At 40.5% G+C, this 27,746-nt stretch overlaps 2 protein-coding genes and 1 long non-coding RNA gene across 10 annotated transcripts in view; 2 read left to right on the forward strand and 1 right to left on the reverse strand.

The window, feature by feature from the left end:
* Window positions 1–562: 562 nt before the first annotated feature.
* Window positions 563–21,303, forward strand: LOC127864363 (uncharacterized). Its single transcript, XR_008041801.1, has 8 exons — window positions 563–586; window positions 9,081–9,224; window positions 10,732–10,825; window positions 13,272–13,421; window positions 14,929–15,022; window positions 17,473–17,622; window positions 19,129–19,222; window positions 19,530–21,303. It is a non-coding gene; the product is annotated as an uncharacterized LOC127864363 (long non-coding RNA).
* Window positions 5,120–27,560, reverse strand: LOC127864361 (uncharacterized). 5 transcript variants are annotated; one of them, XM_052404017.1, is made up of 2 exons: window positions 23,713–27,560; window positions 5,120–5,131 (listed from the first exon to the last, which is right to left on the reverse strand). In XM_052404017.1, exon 1 carries the CDS (start codon window positions 26,140–26,142, stop codon window positions 24,223–24,225), a length of 1,920 nt encoding a protein of 639 aa, XP_052259977.1. In that variant the 5' UTR covers window positions 26,143–27,560; the 3' UTR covers window positions 5,120–5,131; window positions 23,713–24,222. The 5 variants fall into 5 exon arrangements, with proteins under 5 accessions (XP_052259977.1, XP_052259976.1, XP_052259975.1 ...); XM_052404016.1 differs by lacking the exon at window positions 5,120–5,131 and adding an exon at window positions 9,184–9,331; XM_052404015.1 differs by lacking the exon at window positions 5,120–5,131 and adding an exon at window positions 11,968–13,528.
* Window positions 27,526–27,746, forward strand: part of LOC127864362 (uncharacterized) — a 28,817-nt gene continuing 28,596 nt past the window's right edge. For all 4 annotated transcript variants that reach the window (XM_052404021.1, XM_052404018.1, XM_052404019.1 and 1 more), the window contains exon 1: window positions 27,526–27,655. The gene's annotated coding sequence lies outside the window, so the exon portion shown is untranslated. The remainder of the gene's footprint in view (window positions 27,656–27,746) is intronic.

Consider the following 27,746-nt stretch of genomic DNA (forward strand, 5'->3'; position numbering starts at 1 on the left):
CAAGTGGGAGTTTTGACCTGTATTGTGTTCTACCAGGGCCCCAAAGCTTGTGTAGACTTTTCGCATCCCCCCTGGGGTCGACATGTGTAGGCGACGTCAAATTGGATGTCAACTTCAGGTTCGAAGCCGGTTTTCATGACATTTGCGACATAGTCCTGATTTAGTTCCAATTGTTTGTCGCTCAGTTCTGTTGTGCTGTCCCAAGTCATTAAACTTTTTTGAAATGTTTGCTTGCATGGCGCCTTAATATTAAGCCATGTTAATACAGTAGCTACATCATCCATTCCAATTTTAGATTTTAGCACTGGCATTGCTACTAAATAGTTCAAAAATCCTGCAGGGGGGCCTCTTGCGGTCTGGATTGTGTCCGACATTGGCAATGTTGCGAAATTAAATCCACAGTAACTACATTTTACACAGATGTAGACACACAGACCAGCACGTGTAACTTTCATTTTCATGTTTGGTTTCTTACAACCACTTGCATGTACATCTTTAATAAGTGCCAGCATTTTCTCATTATTCACAAATGAAATTTTCATTGCGGTCACACTCACAATCTGTTTTTCTTCCTTTTCAGGTTTAGGTCTGAGAGTGTATGCCAGAGTGTCTGCCTGTGCTAACCTGCTGTGGTTCTGACGAATTGACTGTCCCTGGCTTCCTTGTCTGTCAGCGCCGTACCAGTCGTTAGAAGCTTTCGGCGCCTCGGAACTTGCACTGGAAACTCCAGGTTGGTGTATTTCAGTGGATGTAGTCCATTTTGGCTTGTGTCCCAGCTTAACTGGGTGGCTTTCTTGCCTCTACTCCTGCGTGTGCTAATATTCCCCGCGTTTTCTGTAATTAAAAGGCATTTTCACCACTAAGTACAAATGTATGTCCAAAGTAGAAAAATAGATGTTGACTGAATAGCAACTTTACAAAAAATGATACCTGGCTATAAAGACTCCCACAAATGAAGGTTTTATCTGCAAAATATCACCAGGTCATTGTTTGGGGCTCTAATCTGCTTCAATGGATCATATTACCATAAGACAAATATTTAGACTAAAAAATGTGAGTGTATTAAGACTTGGAACTTCATGGTCAAATATGGCTATAGGAATTACCTCCTTGCATTGTAAGCACATCTGCTTAGAGCTGTAGTCTCTGTTTCTGTGTGCCATAGGCTTAGATATTTATGCAAGTAATACCAAGTTGACTTAAATCAACTATTTATACAACATTTAGTGCCTTTCAAACCATTTAAACCCCATATGTGCATCAACTTTGATGAAAAGTGAGTAAAAACACACTGATTTTATCGAAAAAATCATCAAAATTCATTTTATTTTTAACTTGGACCAGTGTTGTGAACAATTTTTTACTCAGGATCAAAAGATGAAACTCATTAGGAGTCATTTGTGGCAATATGATTATACTACATTTCATATCTGTGCCAACTGAGTGAGTTTTTAGACGGGGTAGAAAACCAAAAAAAATGACCAAAAAGTTGTGTGAAATGCGCCTCTGATATGCCTCACTAAAAATAGTATGCAATTGTACATTGTAGTTATTTCACAAAGAAAAACCACCCAGTTTCATCCAGAATTGACTGAAGTATACAAATAATTCAAATTTAGATGGGTTTAAAACTTTTGACTGCTATCTTAAGGAGGCAGTCGTTACAGTTTTTTTAGCCTTATCTGCGCATTGGCCCGGTCAAATTTCTGAATTTAAGCGTGTATGGCCTAAAAGAAATTGTTTTTTGACTCCAGGAGCTGAAATGTAAGTATAAATGGTCAATATTCTAGTAATTTCACATGTTTTGAGTAATTCGAAACTAAATGACCTGAATTTTAGTCAACAACAACAACATGCTGAGTGAGAAGTAAACACATGTACTTTCTGCTTGAAACAGCCGGCATTGACAGATTTCAACGGTGGGTTTAAATAAGTTAGCAGTGACAAAAAGTTCAATGGTAATGACCCAATTTGTTTGGGTTAGTTTGAAAGCATTTGCTTTGATAGTGTAGAAGGCATGTTGTCGACTGCTGTGGCGTATTCTTACCGGAAAGCTTAATGTGATTGCCGGGTTTATGTAAAAATGGGGTTTTTATGGGCAATTTCCGAGACCCCCGAAAGTTATTTTATTTTTTATTTTTTTTTTTTTTATCTTCCCCAGCAGATATAATTTAAAGAGCATTTTCTGCCTTGTTGTTTGCTTTATTTTCAAGCTGTTGACGGGCCGCAACAGCCGCAATGAATATGGTCTGAATATATTTTCAGGTTTGTGACTGAAGGCCTGTTTGAGGGTTGTTTTGCCAGAACCAGTGCTTGTCGGCCTGGGGATTTTCCAGAAAAAACTGTTAGAATGGCCCCTTAAGGTAAAAAATGCCAAATTTCACATCCAAGGCAGCATAGTCAAATGTGACATTTTTTGATAAAATATAATCCTCACCACCTGAAAACAGTTTTCCCATTCAATTCTGCCCAATTTTGAGCAGAGATATAACATTTCAGTAGGGGGAGGTAAGGCCTGATTTTTGAATAAAAACCCTTACTTTGCATGGACAGTTTTTAACCACTATACTTATCGTAGGTGATGTTAAATTTACCATTTCAGAGAGTGAAATCTTCTAAATAGGCATAATAGAATGTTCTGCTACAAAATTAAGAGTATTTACTTTCCACTTTCTTCAGATTCATCTGTGCTTAAGACCCTAGTGATCATGGCCGGCCTGCTTTTTTTTCGAGTTTCCCCCGGATCAGCTGTAGTTGAAACTGGGGAAGCTGTTTTCTGGGGTTGAAAAGAGTAGAGTTGGATGGTCTGTTTTTTGTTGCCTGTGGGATGGTGAAACCAGATAGGTACGGGCTATGGTGTGGCCACCGTGTTGTTGTATCGGGCAAGCGCATTCAAGCTAAAAGTCCACCGTCTCAAGTACTATTTGTTGTGATCCCGGGACACAGTGCACTGCAGCCGCCAATTTCCATATTTCTCACACCTCTTGCCACAATAAGCTTTGCATATAATATAGAGCATTTATCGTATGAGCCAGTAAATGTTAATAATGTCCCGCACAAGTGTTGCCTTACAAATGGTCAATGCTCGGGTTCACAGGGGCTTCAGGAAGTGCTTGTCTGTGGTCTGCGGTTTAATATACAAGTTAGGTTATTGTATGTTGGCCGTTCGTCAGTTTGCATTGTACTGTAACATCACCAGTTTTTTCGCTTTACACTTTAAGTCCATAGCTATGAGTCAGCTAGCAACTTGTAGATGGCACATACTTTCAGAGGCATATAGACCGTCCCGCGGTACAGGGCTCTGTTTGCGTGCCGCTTTCTAAGGTAGAATCTGACTATTTTGTACCGCACTGAGGCCTTCCTGCGGCTGTCATATTCCCGTCTGCGATCCTTGGCCTTCAGTGGTTGTATATCATGCTATGTAAACTGATTTTTTTCCCTGTCACCTTTTCTGCCACCTTCATTGATGATTTGCTGGGCCCCCCATAGACCCTTGTATGAACTGCAGAATGACACAGAGCTGCAAAGTTTCTAGCATAGAATGAAGTTTTGGGGGGCATAATGAAACACAGATGCATTTAAGCTCTCACAAGCATTTGTGTTAAAGAGCTTTGCCACTTCTTTCAACCCCGTGGCATCAAAGTTTTATTAATGTTTCCTAAAATAATTTTCTTGTCACTCTCCTGGAGTGCTAGTGGCTCTCCATAGGGCAAATGTTTGTCCGAGCTGGTCACTCGATAGGTGCCACACTCGTGAGCGTTCCTTGCACATCTTGTGATCTCCGGAGAAGCAATGCATGATGTTTTCTATAGCAAATTTGGCCGATCGAAGAAAAGCTCATCACTGCAGGCTCTGTTTTCGCAGTCTTTCCAGTTCAATGCGCACTCGGCAGCGGAGGCAGCTGGCCAGCTTACGCATGTATTCGTCTTTGTTGTACTTTTTTGGAATGGATTTGATGTCTGACTTTGCGGCACGCACATGTCTTTCGAGAGCTCTCAGCTTGTGAACAAAGCACTTGTAGTGGGTGGCCGTCTGCTTTTTAAGTGATTTGTTTGCTTTTTAAGCTCATAGTAATCCCGTATAGCCTTTGCCGATTGCGTACCAGAGTCGGTGGTTATTGACCTTACTGCCAAAGGACCATCTTTCACTTTATCCAATGACCTGTGAAGTAATACTCGCTCACTGCTTGCAATCGAGGCCTCAGCTGCAAAGGTTTTTGAGCAGTTATCATGCCTGCAGTACCTTTTTCTGCCAATGCTTGTTGGCCATGGCTATGGCAAGTGGGAGTTTTTGACCTGTATTTGTGTTCTACCAGGGCCCCAAAGCTTGTGTAGACTTTTTCGCATCCCCCCTGGGGTCGACATGTGTAGGCGACGTCAATTGGATGTCAACTTCAGGTTCGAAGCCGGCTTTTTTCATGACATTTGCGACATAGTCCTGATTTAGTTCCAATTGTTTGTCGCCTCAGTTCTGTTTGTGCTTGTCCCAAGTCATTAAACTTTTTTTGAATGTTTTGCTTGCATGGCGCCTTTAATATAAGCCATGTTAATACAGTAGCTAAATCATCCATTCCAATTTTTAGATTTTAGCACTGGCATTGCTACTAAATAGTTCAAAAATCCTGCAGGGGGCCTCTTGCGGTCTGGGATTGTGTCCGACATTGGCACTGTTTGCCGAATTAAATCCACAGTAACTACATTTTACACAGATGTAGACACACAGACCAGCACGTGTACTTTCATTTTTCATGTTTGGTTTCTTACAACCACTTGCATGTACATCTTTAATAAGTGCCAGCATTTTTCTCATTATTCACAATGGAAAATTTTCATTGCGGTCACACTCACAATCTGTTTTTTTTCTTCCTTTTCAGGTTTAGGTCTGAGAGTGTATGCCAGAGTGTCTGCATGTGCTAACCCTGCTGTGGTTCTGACGAATTGACTGTCCCTGGCTTCCTTGTCTGTCAGCCGTACCAGTCGTTTAGAAGCTTTCGGCGCCTCGGAACTTGCACTGGAAAACTCCAGGTTGGTGTATTTCAGTGGATGTAGTCCATTTTGGCTTGTGTCCAGCTTAAACTGGGTGGCTTCTTTGCCTCTACTCCTTGCGTTGTGCTAATATTCCCGCGCTTTTTCTGTAATTAAAAGGCATTGTTCACACTAAGTACAAATGTATGTCCAAAGTAGAAAAATAGATGTTGACTGAATAGCAACTTTCACAAAAATGATACCCTGGCCTATAAAGACTCCCACAAATGAAGGTTTTATCTGCAAAATATCACCAGGTCATTGTTTTGGGGCTCTAATCTGCTTCAAATGGCATCATATTACCATAAGACAATATTTAGACTAAAAAATGTGAGTGTATTAAGACTTGGAACTTCATGGTCAAATATGGCTATAGGAATTACCTCCCTTGCATTGTAAGCACATCTGCTTTAGAGCTGTAGTCTCTGTTTCTGTGTGCCATAGGCTTAGATATTTATGCAAGTAATACCAAGTTGACTTAAATCAACTATTTATACAACATTTAGTGCCTTTCAAACCATTTAAACCCCTATATGTGCATCAACTTTGATGAAAAGTGAGTAAAACACACTGATTTTATCGAAAAAATCATCAAAATTCATTTATTTTTTAACTTGGACCAGTGTTGTGAACAATTTTTTACTCAGGATCAAAGATGAAACTCATAGGAGTCATTTGTGGCAATATGATTATACCTACATTTCATATCTGTGCAAACTGAGTGATTTTTAGACTTGGGTAGAAAACCAAAAAAATGACCAAAAAGTTGTCGTGAAATGCCGCCTCGATATGCTCACTAAAAATAGTATGCCAATTGTACATTGTAGTTATTTCACAAAGGAAAACCACCCAGTTTCATCCAGAATTGACTGAAGTATACAAATAATTCAAATTAGATGGGTTTAAAACTTTTGACTGCTATCTTAAGGAGGCAGTCTACATGTTTTTTAGCCTTATCTGCGCATTGGCCCCCGGTCAATTTCCTGAATTTAAGGTGTATGGCCTAAAAGAAATTGTTTTTTGACTCCAGGAGCTGAAATGTAAGTATAAATGGTCAATATTCTAGTAATTTCACATGTTTTGAGTAATTCGAAACTAAATGACCTGAATTTTAGTCAACAACAACAACATGCTGAGTGAGAAGTAAACACATGTACTTTCTGCTTGAAACAGCCGGCATTTGACAGATTTCAACGGTGGGTTTTAAATAAGTTAGCAGTGCAAAAAGTTCAATGGTAATGACCCATTTTGTTTGGGTTAGTTTGAAAGCATTTGCTTTGATAGTGCGAAGCATGTTGTCGACTGTGTGCGTATTCTTACCCGGAAAGTTAAATGTGATTGCCGGGTTTATGTAAAATGGGGTTTTTATGGGCAATTTCCGAGACCCCCGAAAAGGTCTATTTTACCCCAGATATAAATTTAAAGAAGCATTTTCTGCATTGTTTTGTGCTTTATTTTCAAGCTGTTGACGGGCCGCAATGAATATGGTCTGAATATATTTTCAGGTTGTGACCTGAAGGCCTTGTTTTGAGGGTGTTTTGCAGACCAGTGCTTGTCGGCCTGGGGATTTTCCAGAAAAACTGTAGACTGCCCCCTTAAGGTAAAAAATGCCAAATTTCACATCCAAGGCAGCATAGTCAAATGTGACATTTTTTGATAAAATATAATCATCAACACCTGAAAACAGTTTTTCCCATTCAATTCTGACCAATTTGAGCAGAGATATTAACATTTCAGTAGGGGGAGGTAAGCCTGATTTTTGAATAAAACCCTACTTTGCATGACAGTTTAACCACTATACTTATCGTAGGTGATTTAAATTTACATTTCAGAGAGTGAAATCTTCTAAATAGGCATAATAGAATGTGATGCTACAAAATTAAGAGTATTTACTTCACTTTTCTTCAGATTCATCTGTGCTTAAGACCCTGTGACTCATGGCCGCTGCTTTTTTTTTCGAGTTTTTCCCCCGGATCAGCTTGTAGTGAAACTGGAAGCTGTTCTGGGTGAAAGAGTGAGTTGGTTGGTCTGTGTTGCCTGTGGACTGGTGAAACAGATAGGTACGGCTATGGTGTGCACCGTGTTGTTGTATCGGGCAAGCGCATCAAGCTAAAAGTCCACCGTCTCAAGTACTATTTGTGTGATCCCGGACACAGTGCACTGCAGCGCAATTTCCCATATCTCACACCTCTGCCACAATAAGCTTTGCATTAATATAGAGCATTTATCGTATGAGCCAGTAACTGTTAATAATTCCCCGCAAAGTGTGCCTTACAAATGGTCAATGCTCGGGTCACAGGGGCTTCAGGGAATGCTGTCTGTGGTCTGCGGTAAATATACAAGTTAGGTTATTGTTATGTTGCCGTTCGCAGTTTGCATGTACTGTACATCACAAGGTTTTCTGCTTTACACTTTAAGTCCATAGCTATGGTCAGCAGCACTTGTAGATGGCATACTTTCAGAGGCATATAGACCGTCCCGGTACAGGGCTCTGTTTGCGTGCCGCTTTCTAAGGTAGAATCTGACTATTTGTACCGCACTGAGGCCTTCCTGCGGCTGTCATATTCCCGTCTGCGATCCTTGGCCTTCAGTTGGTTGTATATCATGCTATGTAAACTGATTTTTTTCCCTGTCACCTTTTCTGCCACCTTCATTGATGATTTGCTGGGCCCCATAGACCTTGTATGAACTGCAGAATGACACAGAGCTGCAAAGTTTCTAGCATAGAATGAAGTTTTGGGGGCATAATGAAACACAGATGCATTTAAGCTCTCACAAGCATTTGTGTTAAAGAGCTTTGCCACTTCTTTCAACCCCGTGGCATCAAATGTTTTATTAATGTTTCCTAAAATAATTTTCTTGTCACTCTCCTGGAGTGCTAGTGGCTCTCCATAGGGCAAATGTTTGTACGAGCTGGTCACTCGATAGGTGCACACTCGTGAGCGTTCCTTGCACATCTTGTGATCTCCGGAGAAGCAATGCATGATGTTTTCTATAGCAAATTTGGCCGATCGAAGAAGAAAGCTCATCACTGCAGCTCTGTTTTCGCAGTCTTTCCAGTTCAATGCGCACTCGGCAGCGGAGGCAGCTGGCCAGCTTACGCATGTATTCGTCTTTGTTGTACTTTTTTGGAATGGATTTGATGTCTGACTTTGCGGCACGCACATGTCTTTCGAGAGCTCTCAGCTTGTGAACAAAGCACTTGTAGTGGGTGGCCGTCTGCTTTTTTAAGTGATTTGTTTGCTTTTTAAGCTCATAGTAATCCCGTATAGCCTTTGCCGATTGCGTACCAGAGTCGGTGGTTATTGACCTTACTGCCAAAGGACCATCTTTCACTTTATCCAATGACCTGTGAAGTAATACTCGCTCACTGCTTGCAATCGAGGCCTCAGCTGCAAAGGTTTTGAGCAGTTATCATGCCTGCAGTACCTTTTTCTGCAATGCTTGTTGGCCATGGCTATGGCAAGTGGGAGTTTTTGACCTGTATTGTGTTCTACCAGGGCCCCAAAGCTTTGTGTAGACTTTTCGCATCCCCCCTGGGGTCGACATGTGTAGGCGACGTCAAATTGGATGTCAACTTCAGGTTCGAAGCCGGCTTTTTTCATGACATTTGCGACATAGTCCTGATTTAGTTCCAATTGTTTGTCGCTCAGTTCTGTTTGTGCTTGTCCCAAGTCATTAAACTTTTTTTGAAATGTTTGCTTGCATGGCGCCTTAATATTAAGCCATGTTAATACAGTAGCTACATCATCCATTCCAATTTTAGATTTTAGCACTGGCATTGCTACTAAATAGTTCAAAAATCCTGCAGGGGGGCCTCTTGCGGTCTGGATTGTGTCCGACATTGGCAATGTTTGCGAATTAAATCCACAGTAACTACATTTTACACAGATGTAGACACACAGACCAGCACGTGTAACTTTCATTTTCATGTTTGGTTTCTTACAACCACTTGCATGTACATCTTTAATAAGTGCCAGCATTTTCTCATTATTCACAATGAAATTTTCATTGCGGTCACACTCACAATCTGTTTTTTCTTCCTTTTCAGGTTAGGTCTGAGAGTGTATGCCAGAGTGTCTGCCTGTGCTAACCCTGCTGTGGTTCTGACGAATTGACTGTCCCTGGCTTCCTTGTCTGTCAGCCGTACCAGTCGTTTAGAAGCTTTCGGCGCCTCGGAACTTGCACTGGAAACTCCAGGTTGGTGTATTTCAGTGGATGTAGTCCATTTTGGCTTGTGTCCCAGCTTAAACTGGGTGGCTTTCTTGCCTCTACTCCTGCGTGTGCTAATATTCCCCGCGCTTTTTCTGTAATTAAAAGGCATTTTCACACTAAGTACAAATGTATGTCCAAAGTAGAAAAATAGATGTTGACTGAATAGCAACTTTCACAAAAATGATACCCTGGCCTATAAAGACTCCCACAAATGAAGGTTTTATCTGCAAAATATCACAGGTCATTGTTTTGGGGCTCTAATCTTGCTTCAATGGCATCATATTACCATAAGACAAATATTTAGACTAAAAAATGTGAGTGTATTAAGACTTGGAACTTCATGGTCAAATATGGCTATAGGAATTACCTCCCTTGCATTGTAAGCACATCTGCTTTAGAGCTGTAGTCCTCTGTTTCTGTGTGCCATAGGCTTAGATATTTATGCAAGTAATACCAAGTTGACTTAAATCAACTATTTATACAACATTTAGTGCCTTTCAAACCATTTAAACCCCTATATGTGCATCAACTTTGATGAAAAGTGAGTAAAACACACTGATTTTATCGAAAAAAATCATCAAAATTCATTTTATTTTTTAACTTGGACCAGTGGTTGTGAACAATTTTTTACTCAGGATCAAAGATGAAACTCATTAGGAGTCATTTGTGGCAATATGATTATACCTACATTTCATATCTGTGCAAACTGAGTGATTTTTAGACTTGGGTAGAAAACCAAAAAAATGACCAAAAAGTTGTGTGAAAATGCCGCCTCTGATATGCTCACTAAAAATAGTATGCAATTGTACATTGTAGTTATTTCACAAAGAAAACCACCCAGTTTCATCCAGAATTGACTGAAGTATACAAATAATTCAAATTTAGATGGGTTTAAAACTTTTGACTGCTATCTTAAGGAGGCAGTCTACAGTTTTTTAGCCTTATCTGCGCATTGGCCCCGGTCAATTTCCTGAATTTAAGGTGTATGGCCTAAAAGAAATTGTTTTTTGACTCCAGGAGCTGAAATGTAAGTATAAATGGTCAATATTCTAGTAATTTCACATGTTTTGAGTAATTCGAAACTAAATGACCTGAATTTTAGTCAACAACAACAACATGCTGAGTGAGAAGTAAACACATGTACTTTCTGCTTGAAACAGCCGGCATTTGACAGATTTCAACGGTGGGTTTAAATAAGTTAGCAGTGCAAAAAAGTTCAATGGTAATGACCCATTTTGTTTGGGTTAGTTTGAAAGCATTTGCTTTGATAGTGCGAAGCATGTTGTCGACTGTGTGCGTATTCTTACCCGGAAAGTTAAATGTGATTGCCGGGTTTATGTAAAAATGGGGGTTTTTATGGGCAATTTCCGAGACCCCCGAAAAGGTCTATTTTACCCCAGATATAAATTTAAAGAGCATTTTCTGCATTGTTTTGTGCTTTATTTTCAAGCTGTTGACGGGCCGCAATGAATATGGTCTGATATATTTTCAGGTTGTGACTGAAGGCCTTGTTTTGAGGGTGTTTTGCAGACCAGTGCTTGTCGGCCTGGGGATTTTCCAGAAAAACTGTAGACTGCCCCCTTAAGGTAAAAAATGCCAAATTTCACATCCAAGGCAGCATAGTCAAATGTGACATTTTTGATAAAATATAATCATCAACACCTGAAAACAGTTTTCCCATTCAATTCTGACCAATTTGAGCAGAGATATTAACATTTCAGTAGGGGGAGGTAAGCCTGATTTTTGAATAAAACCCTACTTTGCATGACAGTTTAACCACTATACTTATCGTAGGTGATTTAAATTTACATTTCAGAGAGTGAAATCTTCTAAATAGGCATAATAGAATGTGATGCTACAAAATTAAGAGTATTTACTTCACTTTTCTTCAGATTCATCTGTGCTTAAGACCCTGTGACTCATGGCCGCTGCTTTTTTTTTCGAGTTTTCCCCCGGATCAGCTTGTAGTGAAACTGGAAGCTGTTCTGGGTGAAAAGAGTGAGTTGGTTGGTCTGTGTTGCCTGTGGACTGGTGAAACAGATAGGTACGGCTATGGTGTGCACCGTGTTGTTGTATCGGGCAAGCGCATCAAGCTAAAAGTCCACCGTCTCAAGTACTATTTGTGTGATCCCGGACACAGTGCACTGCAGCGCAATTTCCATATCTCACACCTCTGCCACAATAAGCTTTGCATTAATATAGAGCATTTATCGTATGAGCCAGTAACTGTTAATAATTCCCGCAAAGTGTGCCTTACAAATGGTCAATGCTCGGGTCACAGGGGCTTCAGGGAATGCTGTCTGTGGTCTGCGGTAAATATACAAGTTAGGTTATTGTTATGTTGCCGTTCGCAGTTTGCATGTACTGTACATCACAAGGTTTTCTGCTTTACACTTTAAGTCCATAGCTATGGTCAGCAGCACTTGTAGATGGCATACTTTCAGAGGCATATAGACCGTCCCGGTACAGGGCTCTGTTTGCGTGCCGCTTTCTAAGGTAGAATCTGACTATTTTGTACCGCACTGAGGCCTTCCTGCGGCTGTCATATTCCCGTCTGCGATCCTTGGCCTTCAGTTGGTTGTATATCATGCTATGTAAACTGATTTTTTCCCTGTCACCTTTCTGCCACCTTCATTGATGATTTGCTGGGCCCCATAGACCTTGTATGAACTGCAGAATGACACAGAGCTGCAAAGTTTCTAGCATAGAATGAAGTTTTGGGGGCATAATGAAACACAGATGCATTTAAGCTCTCACAAGCATTTGTGTTAAAGAGCTTTGCCACTTCTTTCAACCCCGTGGCATCAAATGTTTTATTAATGTTTCCTAAAATAATTTTCTTGTCACTCTCCTGGAGTGCTAGTGGCTCTCCATAGGGCAAATGTTTGTACGAGCTGGTCACTCGATAGGTGCACACTCGTGAGCGTTCCTTGCACATCTTGTGATCTCCGGAGAAGCAATGCATGATGTTTTCTATAGCAAATTTGGCCGATCGAAGAAAAAGCTCATCACTGCAGCTCTGTTTTCGCAGTCTTTCCAGTTCAATGCGCACTCGGCAGCGGAGGCAGCTGGCCAGCTTACGCATGTATTCGTCTTTGTTGTACTTTTTTGGAATGGATTTGATGTCTGACTTTGCGGCACGCACATGTCTTTCGAGAGCTCTCAGCTTGTGAACAAAGCACTTGTAGTGGGTGGCCGTCTGCTTTTTTAAGTGATTTGTTTGCTTTTTAAGCTCATAGTAATCCCGTATAGCCTTTGCCGATTGCGTACCAGAGTCGGTGGTTATTGACCTTACTGCCAAAGGACCATCTTTCACTTTATCCAATGACCTGTGAAGTAATACTCGCTCACTGCTTGCAATCGAGGCCTCAGCTGCAAAGGTTTTTGAGCAGTTATCATGCCTGCAGTACCTTTTTCTGCAATGCTTGTTGGCCATGGCTATGGCAAGTGGGAGTTTTTGACCTGTATTGTGTTCTACCAGGGCCCCAAAGCTTTGTGTAGACTTTTCGCATCCCCCCTGGGGTCGACATGTGTAGGCGACGTCAAATTGGATGTCAACTTCAGGTTCGAAGCCGGCTTTTTTCATGACATTTGCGACATAGTCCTGATTTAGTTCCAATTGTTTGTCGCTCAGTTCTGTTTGTGCTTGTCCCAAGTCATTAAACTTTTTTTGAAATGTTTGCTTGCATGGCGCCTTAATATTAAGCCATGTTAATACAGTAGCTACATCATCCATTCCAATTTTAGATTTTAGCACTGGCATTGCTACTAAATAGTTCAAAAATCCTGCAGGGGGGCCTCTTGCGGTCTGGATTGTGTCCGACATTGGCAATGTTTGCGAATTAAATCCACAGTAACTACATTTTACACAGATGTAGACACACAGACCAGCACGTGTAACTTTCATTTTCATGTTTGGTTTCTTACAACCACTTGCATGTACATCTTTAATAAGTGCCAGCATTTTCTCATTATTCACAATGAAATTTTCATTGCGGTCACACTCACAATCTGTTTTTTCTTCCTTTTCAGGTTTAGGTCTGAGAGTGTATGCCAGAGTGTCTGCCTGTGCTAACCCTGCTGTGGTTCTGACGAATTGACTGTCCCTGGCTTCCTTGTCTGTCAGCCGTACCAGTCGTTTAGAAGCTTTCGGCGCCTCGGAACTTGCACTGGAAACTCCAGGTTGGTGTATTTCAGTGGATGTAGTCCATTTTGGCTTGTGTCCCAGCTTAAACTGGGTGGCTTTCTTGCCTCTACTCCTGCGTGTGCTAATATTCCCCGCGCTTTTTCTGTAATTAAAAGGCATTTTCACACTAAGTACAAATGTATGTCCAAAGTAGAAAAATAGATGTTGACTGAATAGCAACTTTCACAAAAATGATACCCTGGCCTATAAAGACTCCCACAAATGAAGGTTTTATCTGCAAAATATCACCAGGTCATTGTTTTGGGGCTCTAATCTTGCTTCAATGGCATCATATTACCATAAGACAAATATTTAGACTAAAAAATGTGAGTGTATTAAGACTTGGAACTTCATGGTCAAATATGGCTATAGGAATTACCTCCCTTGCATTGTAAGCACATCTGCTTTAGAGCTGTAGTCTCTGTTTCTGTGTGCCATAGGCTTAGATATTATGCAAGTAATACCAAGTTGACTTAAATCAACTATTTATACAACATTTAGTGCCTTTCAAACCATTTAAAACCCCTATATGTGCATCAACTTTGATGAAAGTGAGTAAAACACACTGATTTTATCGAAAAAATCATCAAAATTCATTTTATTTTTTAACTTGGACCAGTGTTGTGAACAATTTTTTACTCAGGATCAAAGATGAAACTCATTAGGAGTCATTTGTGGCAATATGATTATACCTACATTTCATATCTGTGCAAACTGAGTGATTTTTAGACTTGGGTAGAAAACCAAAAAAATGACCAAAAAGTTGTGTGAAAATGCCGCCTCTGATATGCTCACTAAAAATAGTATGCAATTGTACATTGTAGTTATTTCACAAAGAAAACCACCCAGTTTCATCCAGAATTGACTGAAGTATACAAATAATTCAAATTTAGATGGGTTTAAAAACTTTTGACTGCTATCTTAAGGAGGCAGTCTACAGTTTTTTAGCCTTATCTGCGCATTGGCCCCGGTCAATTTCCTGAATTTAAGGTGTATGGCCTAAAAGAAATTGTTTTTTGACTCCAGGAGCTGAAATGTAAGTATAAATGGTCAATATTCTAGTAATTTCACATGTTTTGAGTAATTCGAAACTAAATGACCTGAATTTTAGTCAACAACAACAACATGCTGAGTGAGAAGTAAACACATGTACTTTCTGCTTGAAACAGCCGGCATTTGACAGATTTCAACGGTGGGTTTAAATAAGTTAGCAGTGCAAAAAAGTTCAATGGTAATGACCCATTTTGTTTGGGTTAGTTTGAAAGCATTTGCTTTGATAGTGCGAAGCATGTTGTCGACTGTGTGCGTATTCTTACCCCGGAAAGTTAAATGTGATTGCCGGGTTTATGTAAAAATGGGGTTTTTATGGGCAATTTCCGAGACCCCCCGAAAAGGTCTATTTTACCCCAGATATAAATTTAAAGAGCATTTTCTGCATTGTTTTGTGCTTTATTTTCAAGCTGTTGACGGGCCGCAATGAATATGGTCTGAATATATTTTCAGGTTGTGACTGAAGGCCTTGTTTTGAGGGTGTTTTGCAGACCAGTGCTTGTCGGCCTGGGGATTTTCCAGAAAAACTGTAGACTGCCCCCTTAAGGTAAAAAATGCCAAATTTCACATCCAAGGCAGCATAGTCAAATGTGACATTTTTTGATAAAATATAATCATCAACACCTGAAAACAGTTTTCCCATTCAATTCTGACCAATTTGAGCAGAGATATTAACATTTCAGTAGGGGGAGGTAAGCCTGATTTTTGAATAAAACCCTACTTTGCATGACAGTTTAACCACTATACTTATCGTAGGTGATTTAAATTTACATTTCAGAGAGTGAAATCTTCTAAATAGGCATAATAGAATGTGATGCTACAAAATTAAGAGTATTTACTTCACTTTTCTTCAGATTCATCTGTGCTTAAGACCCTGTGACTCATGGCCGCTGCTTTTTTTTTCGAGTTTTCCCCCGGATCAGCTTGTAGTGAAACTGGAAGCTGTTCTGGGTGAAAAGAGTGAGTTGGTTGGTCTGTGTTGCCTGTGGACTGGTGAAACAGATAGGTACGGCTATGGTGTGCACCGTGTTGTTGTATCGGGCAAGCGCATCAAGCTAAAAGTCCACCGTCTCAAGTACTATTTGTGTGATCCCGGACACAGTGCACTGCAGCGCAATTTCCATATCTCACACCTCTGCCACAATAAGCTTTGCATTAATATAGAGCATTTATCGTATGAGCCAGTAACTGTTAATAATTCCCGCAAAGTGTGCCTTACAAATGGTCAATGCTCGGGTCACAGGGGCTTCAGGGAATGCTGTCTGTGGTCTGCGGTAAATATACAAGTTAGGTTATTGTTATGTTGCCGTTCGCAGTTTGCATGTACTGTACATCACAAGGTTTTCTGCTTTACACTTTAAGTCCATAGCTATGGTCAGCAGCACTTGTAGATGGCATACTTTCAGAGGCATATAGACCGTCCCGGTACAGGGCTCTGTTTGCGTGCCGCTTTCTAAGGTAGAATCTGACTATTTTGTACCGCACTGAGGCCTTCCTGCGGCTGTCATATTCCCGTCTGCGATCCTTGGCCTTCAGTTGGTTGTATATCATGCTATGTAAACTGATTTTTTTTCCCTGTCACCTTTTCTGCCACCTTCATTGATGATTTGCTGGGCCCCATAGACCTTGTATGAACTGCAGAATGACACAGAGCTGCAAAGTTTCTAGCATAGAATGAAGTTTTGGGGGCATAATGAAACACAGATGCATTTAAGCTCTCACAAGCATTTGTGTTAAAGAGCTTTGCCACTTCTTTCAACCCCGTGGCATCAAATGTTTTATTAATGTTTCCTAAAATAATTTTCTTGTCACTCTCCTGGAGTGCTAGTGGCTCTCCATAGGGCAAATGTTTGTACGAGCTGGTCACTCGATAGGTGCACACTCGTGAGCGTTCCTTGCACATCTTGTGATCTCCGGAGAAGCAATGCATGATGTTTTCTATAGCAAATTTGGCCGATCGAAGAAAAAGCTCATCACTGCAGCTCTGTTTTCGCAGTCTTTCCAGTTCAATGCGCACTCGGCAGCGGAGGCAGCTGGCCAGCTTACGCATGTATTCGTCTTTGTTGTACTTTTTTGGAATGGATTTGATGTCTGACTTTGCGGCACGCACATGTCTTTCGAGAGCTCTCAGCTTGTGAACAAAGCACTTGTAGTGGGTGGCCGTCTGCTTTTTTAAGTGATTTGTTTGCTTTTTAAGCTCATAGTAATCCCGTATAGCCTTTGCCGATTGCGTACCAGAGTCGGTGGTTATTGACCTTACTGCCAAAGGACCATCTTTCACTTTATCCAATGACCTGTGAAGTAATACTCGCTCACTGCTTGCAATCGAGGCCTCAGCTGCAAAGGTTTTTGAGCAGTTATCATGCCTGCAGTACCTTTTTCTGCAATGCTTGTTGGCCATGGCTATGGCAAGTGGGAGTTTTTGACCTGTATTGTGTTCTACCAGGGCCCCAAAGCTTTGTGTAGACTTTTCGCATCCCCCCTGGGGTCGACATGTGTAGGCGACGTCAAATTGGATGTCAACTTCAGGTTCGAAGCCGGCTTTTTTCATGACATTTGCGACATAGTCCTGATTTAGTTCCAATTGTTTGTCGCTCAGTTCTGTTTGTGCTTGTCCCAAGTCATTAAACTTTTTTTGAAATGTTTGCTTGCATGGCGCCTTAATATTAAGCCATGTTAATACAGTAGCTACATCATCCATTCCAATTTTAGATTTTAGCACTGGCATTGCTACTAAATAGTTCAAAAATCCTGCAGGGGGGCCTCTTGCGGTCTGGATTGTGTCCGACATTGGCAATGTTTGCGAATTAAATCCACAGTAACTACATTTTACACAGATGTAGACACACAGACCAGCACGTGTAACTTTCATTTTCATGTTTGGTTTCTTACAACCACTTGCATGTACATCTTTAATAAGTGCCAGCATTTTCTCATTATTCACAATGAAATTTTCATTGCGGTCACACTCACAATCTGTTTTTTCTTCCTTTTCAGGTTTAGGTCTGAGAGTGTATGCCAGAGTGTCTGCCTGTGCTAACCCTGCTGTGGTTCTGACGAATTGACTGTCCCTGGCTTCCTTGTCTGTCAGCCGTACCAGTCGTTTAGAAGCTTTCGGCGCCTCGGAACTTGCACTGGAAACTCCAGGTTGGTGTATTTCAGTGGATGTAGTCCATTTTGGCTTGTGTCCCAGCTTAAACTGGGTGGCTTTCTTGCCTCTACTCCTGCGTGTGCTAATATTCCCCGCGCTTTTTCTGTAATTAAAAGGCATTTTCACACTAAGTACAAATGTATGTCCAAAGTAGAAAAATAGATGTTGACTGAATAGCAACTTTCACAAAAATGATACCCTGGCCTATAAAGACTCCCACAAATGAAGGTTTTATCTGCAAAATATCACCAGGTCATTGTTTTGGGGCTCTAATCTTGCTTCAATGGCATCATATTACCATAAGACAAATATTTAGACTAAAAAATGTGAGTGTATTAAGACTTGGAACTTCATGGTCAAATATGGCTATAGGAATTACCTCCCTTGCATTGTAAGCACATCTGCTTTAGAGCTGTAGTCTCTGTTTCTGTGTGCCATAGGCTTAGATATTTATGCAAGTAATACCAAGTTGACTTAAATCAACTATTTATACAACATTTAGTGCCTTTCAAACCATTTAAACCCCTATATGTGCATCAACTTTGATGAAAAGTGAGTAAAACACACTGATTTTATCGAAAAAATCATCAAAATTCATTTTATTTTTTAACTTGGACCAGTGTTGTGAACAATTTTTTACTCAGGATCAAAGATGAAACTCATTAGGAGTCATTTGTGGCAATATGATTATACCTACATTTCATATCTGTGCAAACTGAGTGATTTTTAGACTTGGGTAGAAAACCAAAAAAATGACCAAAAAGTTGTGTGAAAATGCCGCCTCTGATATGCTCACTAAAAATAGTATGCAATTGTACATTGTAGTTATTTCACAAAGAAAACCACCCAGTTTCATCCAGAATTGACTGAAGTATACAAATAATTCAAATTTAGATGGGTTTAAAACTTTTGACTGCTATCTTAAGGAGGCAGTCTACAGTTTTTTAGCCTTATCTGCGCATTGGCCCCGGTCAATTTCCTGAATTTAAGGTGTATGGCCTAAAAGAAATTGTTTTTTTGACTCCAGGAGCTGAAATGTAAGTATAAATGGTCAATATTCTAGTAATTTCACATGTTTTGAGTAATTCGAAACTAAATGACCTGAATTTTAGTCAACAACAACAACATGCTGAGTGAGAAGTAAACACATGTACTTTCTGCTTGAAACAGCCGGCATTTGACAGATTTCAACGGTGGGTTTAAATAAGTTAGCAGTGCAAAAAAGTTCAATGGTAATGACCCATTTTGTTTGGGTTAGTTTGAAAGCATTTGCTTTGATAGTGCGAAGCATGTTGTCGACTGTGTGCGTATTCTTACCCGGAAAGTTAAATGTGATTGCCGGGTTTATGTAAAAATGGGGTTTTTATGGGCAATTTCCGAGACCCCCGAAAAGGTCTATTTTACCCCAGATATAAATTTAAAGAGCATTTTCTGCATTGTTTTGTGCTTTATTTTCAAGCTGTTGACGGGCCGCAATGAATATGGTCTGAATATATTTTCAGGTTGTGACTGAAGGCCTTGTTTTGAGGGTGTTTTGCAGACCAGTGCTTGTCGGCCTGGGGATTTTCCAGAAAAACTGTAGACTGCCCCCTTAAGGTAAAAAATGCCAAATTTCACATCCAAGGCAGCATAGTCAAATGTGACATTTTTTGATAAAATATAATCATCAACACCTGAAAACAGTTTTCCCATTCAATTCTGACCAATTTGAGCAGAGATATTAACATTTCAGTAGGGGGAGGTAAGCCTGATTTTTGAATAAAACCCTACTTTGCATGACAGTTTAACCACTATACTTATCGTAGGTGATTTAAATTTACATTTCAGAGAGTGAAATCTTCTAAATAGGCATAATAGAATGTGATGCTACAAAATTAAGAGTATTTACTTCACTTTTCTTCAGATTCATCTGTGCTTAAGACCCTGTGACTCATGGCCGCTGCTTTTTTTTTCGAGTTTTCCCCCGGATCAGCTTGTAGTGAAACTGGAAGCTGTTCTGGGTGAAAAGAGTGAGTTGGTTGGTCTGTGTTGCCTGTGGACTGGTGAAACAGATAGGTACGGCTATGGTGTGCACCGTGTTGTTGTATCGGGCAAGCGCATCAAGCTAAAAGTCCACCGTCTCAAGTACTATTTGTGTGATCCCGGACACAGTGCACTGCAGCGCAATTTCCATATCTCACACCTCTGCCACAATAAGCTTTGCATTAATATAGAGCATTTATCGTATGAGCCAGTAACTGTTAATAATTCCCGCAAAGTGTGCCTTACAAATGGTCAATGCTCGGGTCACAGGGGCTTCAGGGAATGCTGTCTGTGGTCTGCGGTAAATATACAAGTTAGGTTATTGTTATGTTGCCGTTCGCAGTTTGCATGTACTGTACATCACAAGGTTTTCTGCTTTACACTTTAAGTCCATAGCTATGGTCAGCAGCACTTGTAGATGGCATACTTTCAGAGGCATATAGACCGTCCCGGTACAGGGCTCTGTTTGCGTGCCGCTTTCTAAGGTAGAATCTGACTATTTTGTACCGCACTGAGGCCTTCCTGCGGCTGTCATATTCCCGTCTGCGATCCTTGGCCTTCAGTTGGTTGTATATCATGCTATGTAAACTGATTTTTTTCCCTGTCACCTTTTCTGCCACCTTCATTGATGATTTGCTGGGCCCCATAGACCTTGTATGAACTGCAGAATGACACAGAGCTGCAAAGTTTCTAGCATAGAATGAAGTTTTGGGGGCATAATGAAACACAGATGCATTTAAGCTCTCACAAGCATTTGTGTTAAAGAGCTTTGCCACTTCTTTCAACCCCGTGGCATCAAATGTTTTATTAATGTTTCCTAAAATAATTTTCTTGTCACTCTCCTGGAGTGCTAGTGGCTCTCCATAGGGCAAATGTTTGTACGAGCTGGTCACTCGATAGGTGCACACTCGTGAGCGTTCCTTGCACATCTTGTGATCTCCGGAGAAGCAATGCATGATGTTTTCTATAGCAAATTTGGCCGATCGAAGAAAAAGCTCATCACTGCAGCTCTGTTTTCGCAGTCTTTCCAGTTCAATGCGCACTCGGCAGCGGAGGCAGCTGGCCAGCTTACGCATGTATTCGTCTTTGTTGTACTTTTTTGGAATGGATTTGATGTCTGACTTTGCGGCACGCACATGTCTTTCGAGAGCTCTCAGCTTGTGAACAAAGCACTTGTAGTGGGTGGCCGTCTGCTTTTTTAAGTGATTTGTTTGCTTTTTAAGCTCATAGTAATCCCGTATAGCCTTTGCCGATTGCGTACCAGAGTCGGTGGTTATTGACCTTACTGCCAAAGGACCATCTTTCACTTTATCCAATGACCTGTGAAGTAATACTCGCTCACTGCTTGCAATCGAGGCCTCAGCTGCAAAGGTTTTTGAGCAGTTATCATGCCTGCAGTACCTTTTTCTGCAATGCTTGTTGGCCATGGCTATGGCAAGTGGGAGTTTTTGACCTGTATTGTGTTCTACCAGGGCCCCAAAGCTTTGTGTAGACTTTTCGCATCCCCCCTGGGGTCGACATGTGTAGGCGACGTCAAATTGGATGTCAACTTCAGGTTCGAAGCCGGCTTTTTTCATGACATTTGCGACATAGTCCTGATTTAGTTCCAATTGTTTGTCGCTCAGTTCTGTTTGTGCTTGTCCCAAGTCATTAAACTTTTTTTGAAATGTTTGCTTGCATGGCGCCTTAATATTAAGCCATGTTAATACAGTAGCTACATCATCCATTCCAATTTTAGATTTTAGCACTGGCATTGCTACTAAATAGTTCAAAAATCCTGCAGGGGGGCCTCTTGCGGTCTGGATTGTGTCCGACATTGGCAATGTTTGCGAATTAAATCCACAGTAACTACATTTTACACAGATGTAGACACACAGACCAGCACGTGTAACTTTCATTTTCATGTTTGGTTTCTTACAACCACTTGCATGTACATCTTTAATAAGTGCCAGCATTTTCTCATTATTCACAATGAAATTTTCATTGCGGTCACACTCACAATCTGTTTTTTCTTCCTTTTCAGGTTTAGGTCTGAGAGTGTATGCCAGAGTGTCTGCCTGTGCTAACCCTGCTGTGGTTCTGACGAATTGACTGTCCCTGGCTTCCTTGTCTGTCAGCCGTACCAGTCGTTTAGAAGCTTTCGGCGCCTCGGAACTTGCACTGGAAACTCCAGGTTGGTGTATTTCAGTGGATGTAGTCCATTTTGGCTTGTGTCCCAGCTTAAACTGGGTGGCTTTCTTGCCTCTACTCCTGCGTGTGCTAATATTCCCCGCGCTTTTTCTGTAATTAAAAGGCATTTTCACACTAAGTACAAATGTATGTCCAAAGTAGAAAAATAGATGTTGACTGAATAGCAACTTTCACAAAAATGATACCCTGGCCTATAAAGACTCCCACAAATGAAGGTTTTATCTGCAAAATATCACCAGGTCATTGTTTTGGGGCTCTAATCTTGCTTCAATGGCATCATATTACCATAAGACAAATATTTAGACTAAAAAATGTGAGTGTATTAAGACTTGGAACTTCATGGTCAAATATGGCTATAGGAATTACCTCCCTTGCATTGTAAGCACATCTGCTTTAGAGCTGTAGTCTCTGTTTCTGTGTGCCATAGGCTTAGATATTTATGCAAGTAATACCAAGTTGACTTAAATCAACTATTTATACAACATTTAGTGCCTTTCAAACCATTTAAACCCCTATATGTGCATCAACTTTGATGAAAAGTGAGTAAAACACACTGATTTTATCGAAAAAATCATCAAAATTCATTTTATTTTTTAACTTGGACCAGTGTTGTGAACAATTTTTTACTCAGGATCAAAGATGAAACTCATTAGGAGTCATTTGTGGCAATATGATTATACCTACATTTCATATCTGTGCAAACTGAGTGATTTTTAGACTTGGGTAGAAAACCAAAAAAATGACCAAAAAGTTGTGTGAAAATGCCGCCTCTGATATGCTCACTAAAAATAGTATGCAATTGTACATTGTAGTTATTTCACAAAGAAAACCACCCAGTTTCATCCAGAATTGACTGAAGTATACAAATAATTCAAATTTAGATGGGTTTAAAACTTTTGACTGCTATCTTAAGGAGGCAGTCTACAGTTTTTTAGCCTTATCTGCGCATTGGCCCCGGTCAATTTCCTGAATTTAAGGTGTATGGCCTAAAAGAAATTGTTTTTTGACTCCAGGAGCTGAAATGTAAGTATAAATGGTCAATATTCTAGTAATTTCACATGTTTTGAGTAATTCGAAACTAAATGACCTGAATTTTAGTCAACAACAACAACATGCTGAGTGAGAAGTAAACACATGTACTTTCTGCTTGAAACAGCCGGCATTTGACAGATTTCAACGGTGGGTTTAAATAAGTTAGCAGTGCAAAAAAGTTCAATGGTAATGACCCATTTTGTTTGGGTTAGTTTGAAAGCATTTGCTTTGATAGTGCGAAGCATGTTGTCGACTGTGTGCGTATTCTTACCCGGAAAGTTAAATGTGATTGCCGGGTTTATGTAAAAATGGGGTTTTTATGGGCAATTTCCGAGACCCCCGAAAAGGTCTATTTTACCCCAGATATAAATTTAAAGAGCATTTTCTGCATTGTTTTGTGCTTTATTTTCAAGCTGTTGACGGGCCGCAATGAATATGGTCTGAATATATTTTCAGGTTGTGACTGAAGGCCTTGTTTTGAGGGTGTTTTGCAGACCAGTGCTTGTCGGCCTGGGGATTTTCCAGAAAAACTGTAGACTGCCCCCTTAAGGTAAAAAATGCCAAATTTCACATCCAAGGCAGCATAGTCAAATGTGACATTTTTTGATAAAATATAATCATCAACACCTGAAAACAGTTTTCCCATTCAATTCTGACCAATTTGAGCAGAGATATTAACATTTCAGTAGGGGGAGGTAAGCCTGATTTTTGAATAAAACCCTACTTTGCATGACAGTTTAACCACTATACTTATCGTAGGTGATTTAAATTTACATTTCAGAGAGTGAAATCTTCTAAATAGGCATAATAGAATGTGATGCTACAAAATTAAGAGTATTTACTTCACTTTTCTTCAGATTCATCTGTGCTTAAGACCCTGTGACTCATGGCCGCTGCTTTTTTTTCGAGTTTTCCCCCGGATCAGCTTGTAGTGAAACTGGAAGCTGTTCTGGGTGAAAAGAGTGAGTTGGTTGGTCTGTGTTGCCTGTGGACTGGTGAAACAGATAGGTACGGCTATGGTGTGCACCGTGTTGTTGTATCGGGCAAGCGCATCAAGCTAAAAGTCCACCGTCTCAAGTACTATTTGTGTGATCCCGGACACAGTGCACTGCAGCGCAATTTCCATATCTCACACCTCTGCCACAATAAGCTTTGCATTAATATAGAGCATTTATCGTATGAGCCAGTAACTGTTAATAATTCCCGCAAAGTGTGCCTTACAAATGGTCAATGCTCGGGTCACAGGGGCTTCAGGGAATGCTGTCTGTGGTCTGCGGTAAATATACAAGTTAGGTTATTGTTATGTTGCCGTTCGCAGTTTGCATGTACTGTACATCACAAGGTTTTCTGCTTTACACTTTAAGTCCATAGCTATGGTCAGCAGCACTTGTAGATGGCATACTTTCAGAGGCATATAGACCGTCCCGGTACAGGGCTCTGTTTGCGTGCCGCTTTCTAAGGTAGAATCTGACTATTTTGTACCGCACTGAGGCCTTCCTGCGGCTGTCATATTCCCGTCTGCGATCCTTGGCCTTCAGTTGGTTGTATATCATGCTATGTAAACTGATTTTTTTCCCTGTCACCTTTTCTGCCACCTTCATTGATGATTTGCTGGGCCCCATAGACCTTGTATGAACTGCAGAATGACACAGAGCTGCAAAGTTTCTAGCATAGAATGAAGTTTTGGGGGCATAATGAAACACAGATGCATTTAAGCTCTCACAAGCATTTGTGTTAAAGAGCTTTGCCACTTCTTTCAACCCCGTGGCATCAAATGTTTTATTAATGTTTCCTAAAATAATTTTCTTGTCACTCTCCTGGAGTGCTAGTGGCTCTCCATAGGGCAAATGTTTGTACGAGCTGGTCACTCGATAGGTGCACACTCGTGAGCGTTCCTTGCACATCTTGTGATCTCCGGAGAAGCAATGCATGATGTTTTCTATAGCAAATTTGGCCGATCGAAGAAAAAGCTCATCACTGCAGCTCTGTTTTCGCAGTCTTTCCAGTTCAATGCGCACTCGGCAGCGGAGGCAGCTGGCCAGCTTACGCATGTATTCGTCTTTGTTGTACTTTTTTGGAATGGATTTGATGTCTGACTTTGCGGCACGCACATGTCTTTCGAGAGCTCTCAGCTTGTGAACAAAGCACTTGTAGTGGGTGGCCGTCTGCTTTTTTAAGTGATTTGTTTGCTTTTTAAGCTCATAGTAATCCCGTATAGCCTTTGCCGATTGCGTACCAGAGTCGGTGGTTATTGACCTTACTGCCAAAGGACCATCTTTCACTTTATCCAATGACCTGTGAAGTAATACTCGCTCACTGCTTGCAATCGAGGCCTCAGCTGCAAAGGTTTTTGAGCAGTTATCATGCCTGCAGTACCTTTTTCTGCAATGCTTGTTGGCCATGGCTATGGCAAGTGGGAGTTTTTGACCTGTATTGTGTTCTACCAGGGCCCCAAAGCTTTGTGTAGACTTTTCGCATCCCCCCTGGGGTCGACATGTGTAGGCGACGTCAAATTGGATGTCAACTTCAGGTTCGAAGCCGGCTTTTTTCATGACATTTGCGACATAGTCCTGATTTAGTTCCAATTGTTTGTCGCTCAGTTCTGTTTGTGCTTGTCCCAAGTCATTAAACTTTTTTTGAAATGTTTGCTTGCATGGCGCCTTAATATTAAGCCATGTTAATACAGTAGCTACATCATCCATTCCAATTTTAGATTTTAGCACTGGCATTGCTACTAAATAGTTCAAAAATCCTGCAGGGGGGCCTCTTGCGGTCTGGATTGTGTCCGACATTGGCAATGTTTGCGAATTAAATCCACAGTAACTACATTTTACACAGATGTAGACACACAGACCAGCACGTGTAACTTTCATTTTCATGTTTGGTTTCTTACAACCACTTGCATGTACATCTTTAATAAGTGCCAGCATTTTCTCATTATTCACAATGAAATTTTCATTGCGGTCACACTCACAATCTGTTTTTTCTTCCTTTTCAGGTTTAGGTCTGAGAGTGTATGCCAGAGTGTCTGCCTGTGCTAACCCTGCTGTGGTTCTGACGAATTGACTGTCCCTGGCTTCCTTGTCTGTCAGCCGTACCAGTCGTTTAGAAGCTTTCGGCGCCTCGGAACTTGCACTGGAAACTCCAGGTTGGTGTATTTCAGTGGATGTAGTCCATTTTGGCTTGTGTCCCAGCTTAAACTGGGTGGCTTTCTTGCCTCTACTCCTGCGTGTGCTAATATTCCCCGCGCTTTTTCTGTAATTAAAAGGCATTTTCACACTAAGTACAAATGTATGTCCAAAGTAGAAAAATAGATGTTGACTGAATAGCAACTTTCACAAAAATGATACCCTGGCCTATAAAGACTCCCACAAATGAAGGTTTTATCTGCAAAATATCACCAGGTCATTGTTTTGGGGCTCTAATCTTGCTTCAATGGCATCATATTACCATAAGACAAATATTTAGACTAAAAAATGTGAGTGTATTAAGACTTGGAACTTCATGGTCAAATATGGCTATAGGAATTACCTCCCTTGCATTGTAAGCACATCTGCTTTAGAGCTGTAGTCTCTGTTTCTGTGTGCCATAGGCTTAGATATTTATGCAAGTAATACCAAGTTGACTTAAATCAACTATTTATACAACATTTAGTGCCTTTCAAACCATTTAAACCCCTATATGTGCATCAACTTTGATGAAAAGTGAGTAAAACACACTGATTTTATCGAAAAAATCATCAAAATTCATTTTATTTTTTAACTTGGACCAGTGTTGTGAACAATTTTTTACTCAGGATCAAAGATGAAACTCATTAGGAGTCATTTGTGGCAATATGATTATACCTACATTTCATATCTGTGCAAACTGAGTGATTTTTAGACTTGGGTAGAAAACCAAAAAAATGACCAAAAAGTTGTGTGAAAATGCCGCCTCTGATATGCTCACTAAAAATAGTATGCAATTGTACATTGTAGTTATTTCACAAAGAAAACCACCCAGTTTCATCCAGAATTGACTGAAGTATACAAATAATTCAAATTTAGATGGGTTTAAAACTTTTGACTGCTATCTTAAGGAGGCAGTCTACAGTTTTTTAGCCTTATCTGCGCATTGGCCCCGGTCAATTTCCTGAATTTAAGGTGTATGGCCTAAAAGAAATTGTTTTTTTGACTCCAGGAGCTGAAATGTAAGTATAAATGGTCAATATTCTAGTAATTTCACATGTTTTGAGTAATTCGAAACTAAATGACCTGAATTTTAGTCAACAACAACAACATGCTGAGTGAGAAGTAAACACATGTACTTTCTGCTTGAAACAGCCGGCATTTGACAGATTTCAACGGTGGGTTTAAATAAGTTAGCAGTGCAAAAAAGTTCAATGGTAATGACCCATTTTGTTTGGGTTAGTTTGAAAGCATTTGCTTTGATAGTGCGAAGCATGTTGTCGACTGTGTGCGTATTCTTACCCGGAAAGTTAAATGTGATTGCCGGGTTTATGTAAAAATGGGGTTTTTATGGGCAATTTCCGAGACCCCCGAAAAGGTCTATTTTACCCCAGATATAAATTTAAAGAGCATTTTCTGCATTGTTTTGTGCTTTATTTTCAAGCTGTTGACGGGCCGCAATGAATATGGTCTGAATATATTTTCAGGTTGTGACTGAAGGCCTTGTTTTGAGGGTGTTTTGCAGACCAGTGCTTGTCGGCCTGGGGATTTTCCAGAAAAACTGTAGACTGCCCCCTAAACCAAGCTGAAAGACGCACCGTCAAAATTAAAATAAAAAGTATGGGAACATTTTGGGTTTCGCGAAAGTTCTGATGCAAAGGCAACTTGCAAAACGTGTATCGTTGACTTAAGTTGTAATCAGTCAGTTG

Source organism: Dreissena polymorpha, chromosome 1 (assembly GCF_020536995.1).
Source record: "Dreissena polymorpha isolate Duluth1 chromosome 1, UMN_Dpol_1.0, whole genome shotgun sequence".
NCBI lineage: Eukaryota > Metazoa > Mollusca > Bivalvia > Myida > Dreissenidae > Dreissena > Dreissena polymorpha.

Bases quoted from the DNA above. Each gene is read 5' to 3' on its own strand.
- LOC127864361 (XM_052404017.1), bottom strand. From the start codon at position 26,142: ATGCCTTTTAATTACAGAAAAAGCGCGGGGAATATTAGCACACGCAGG.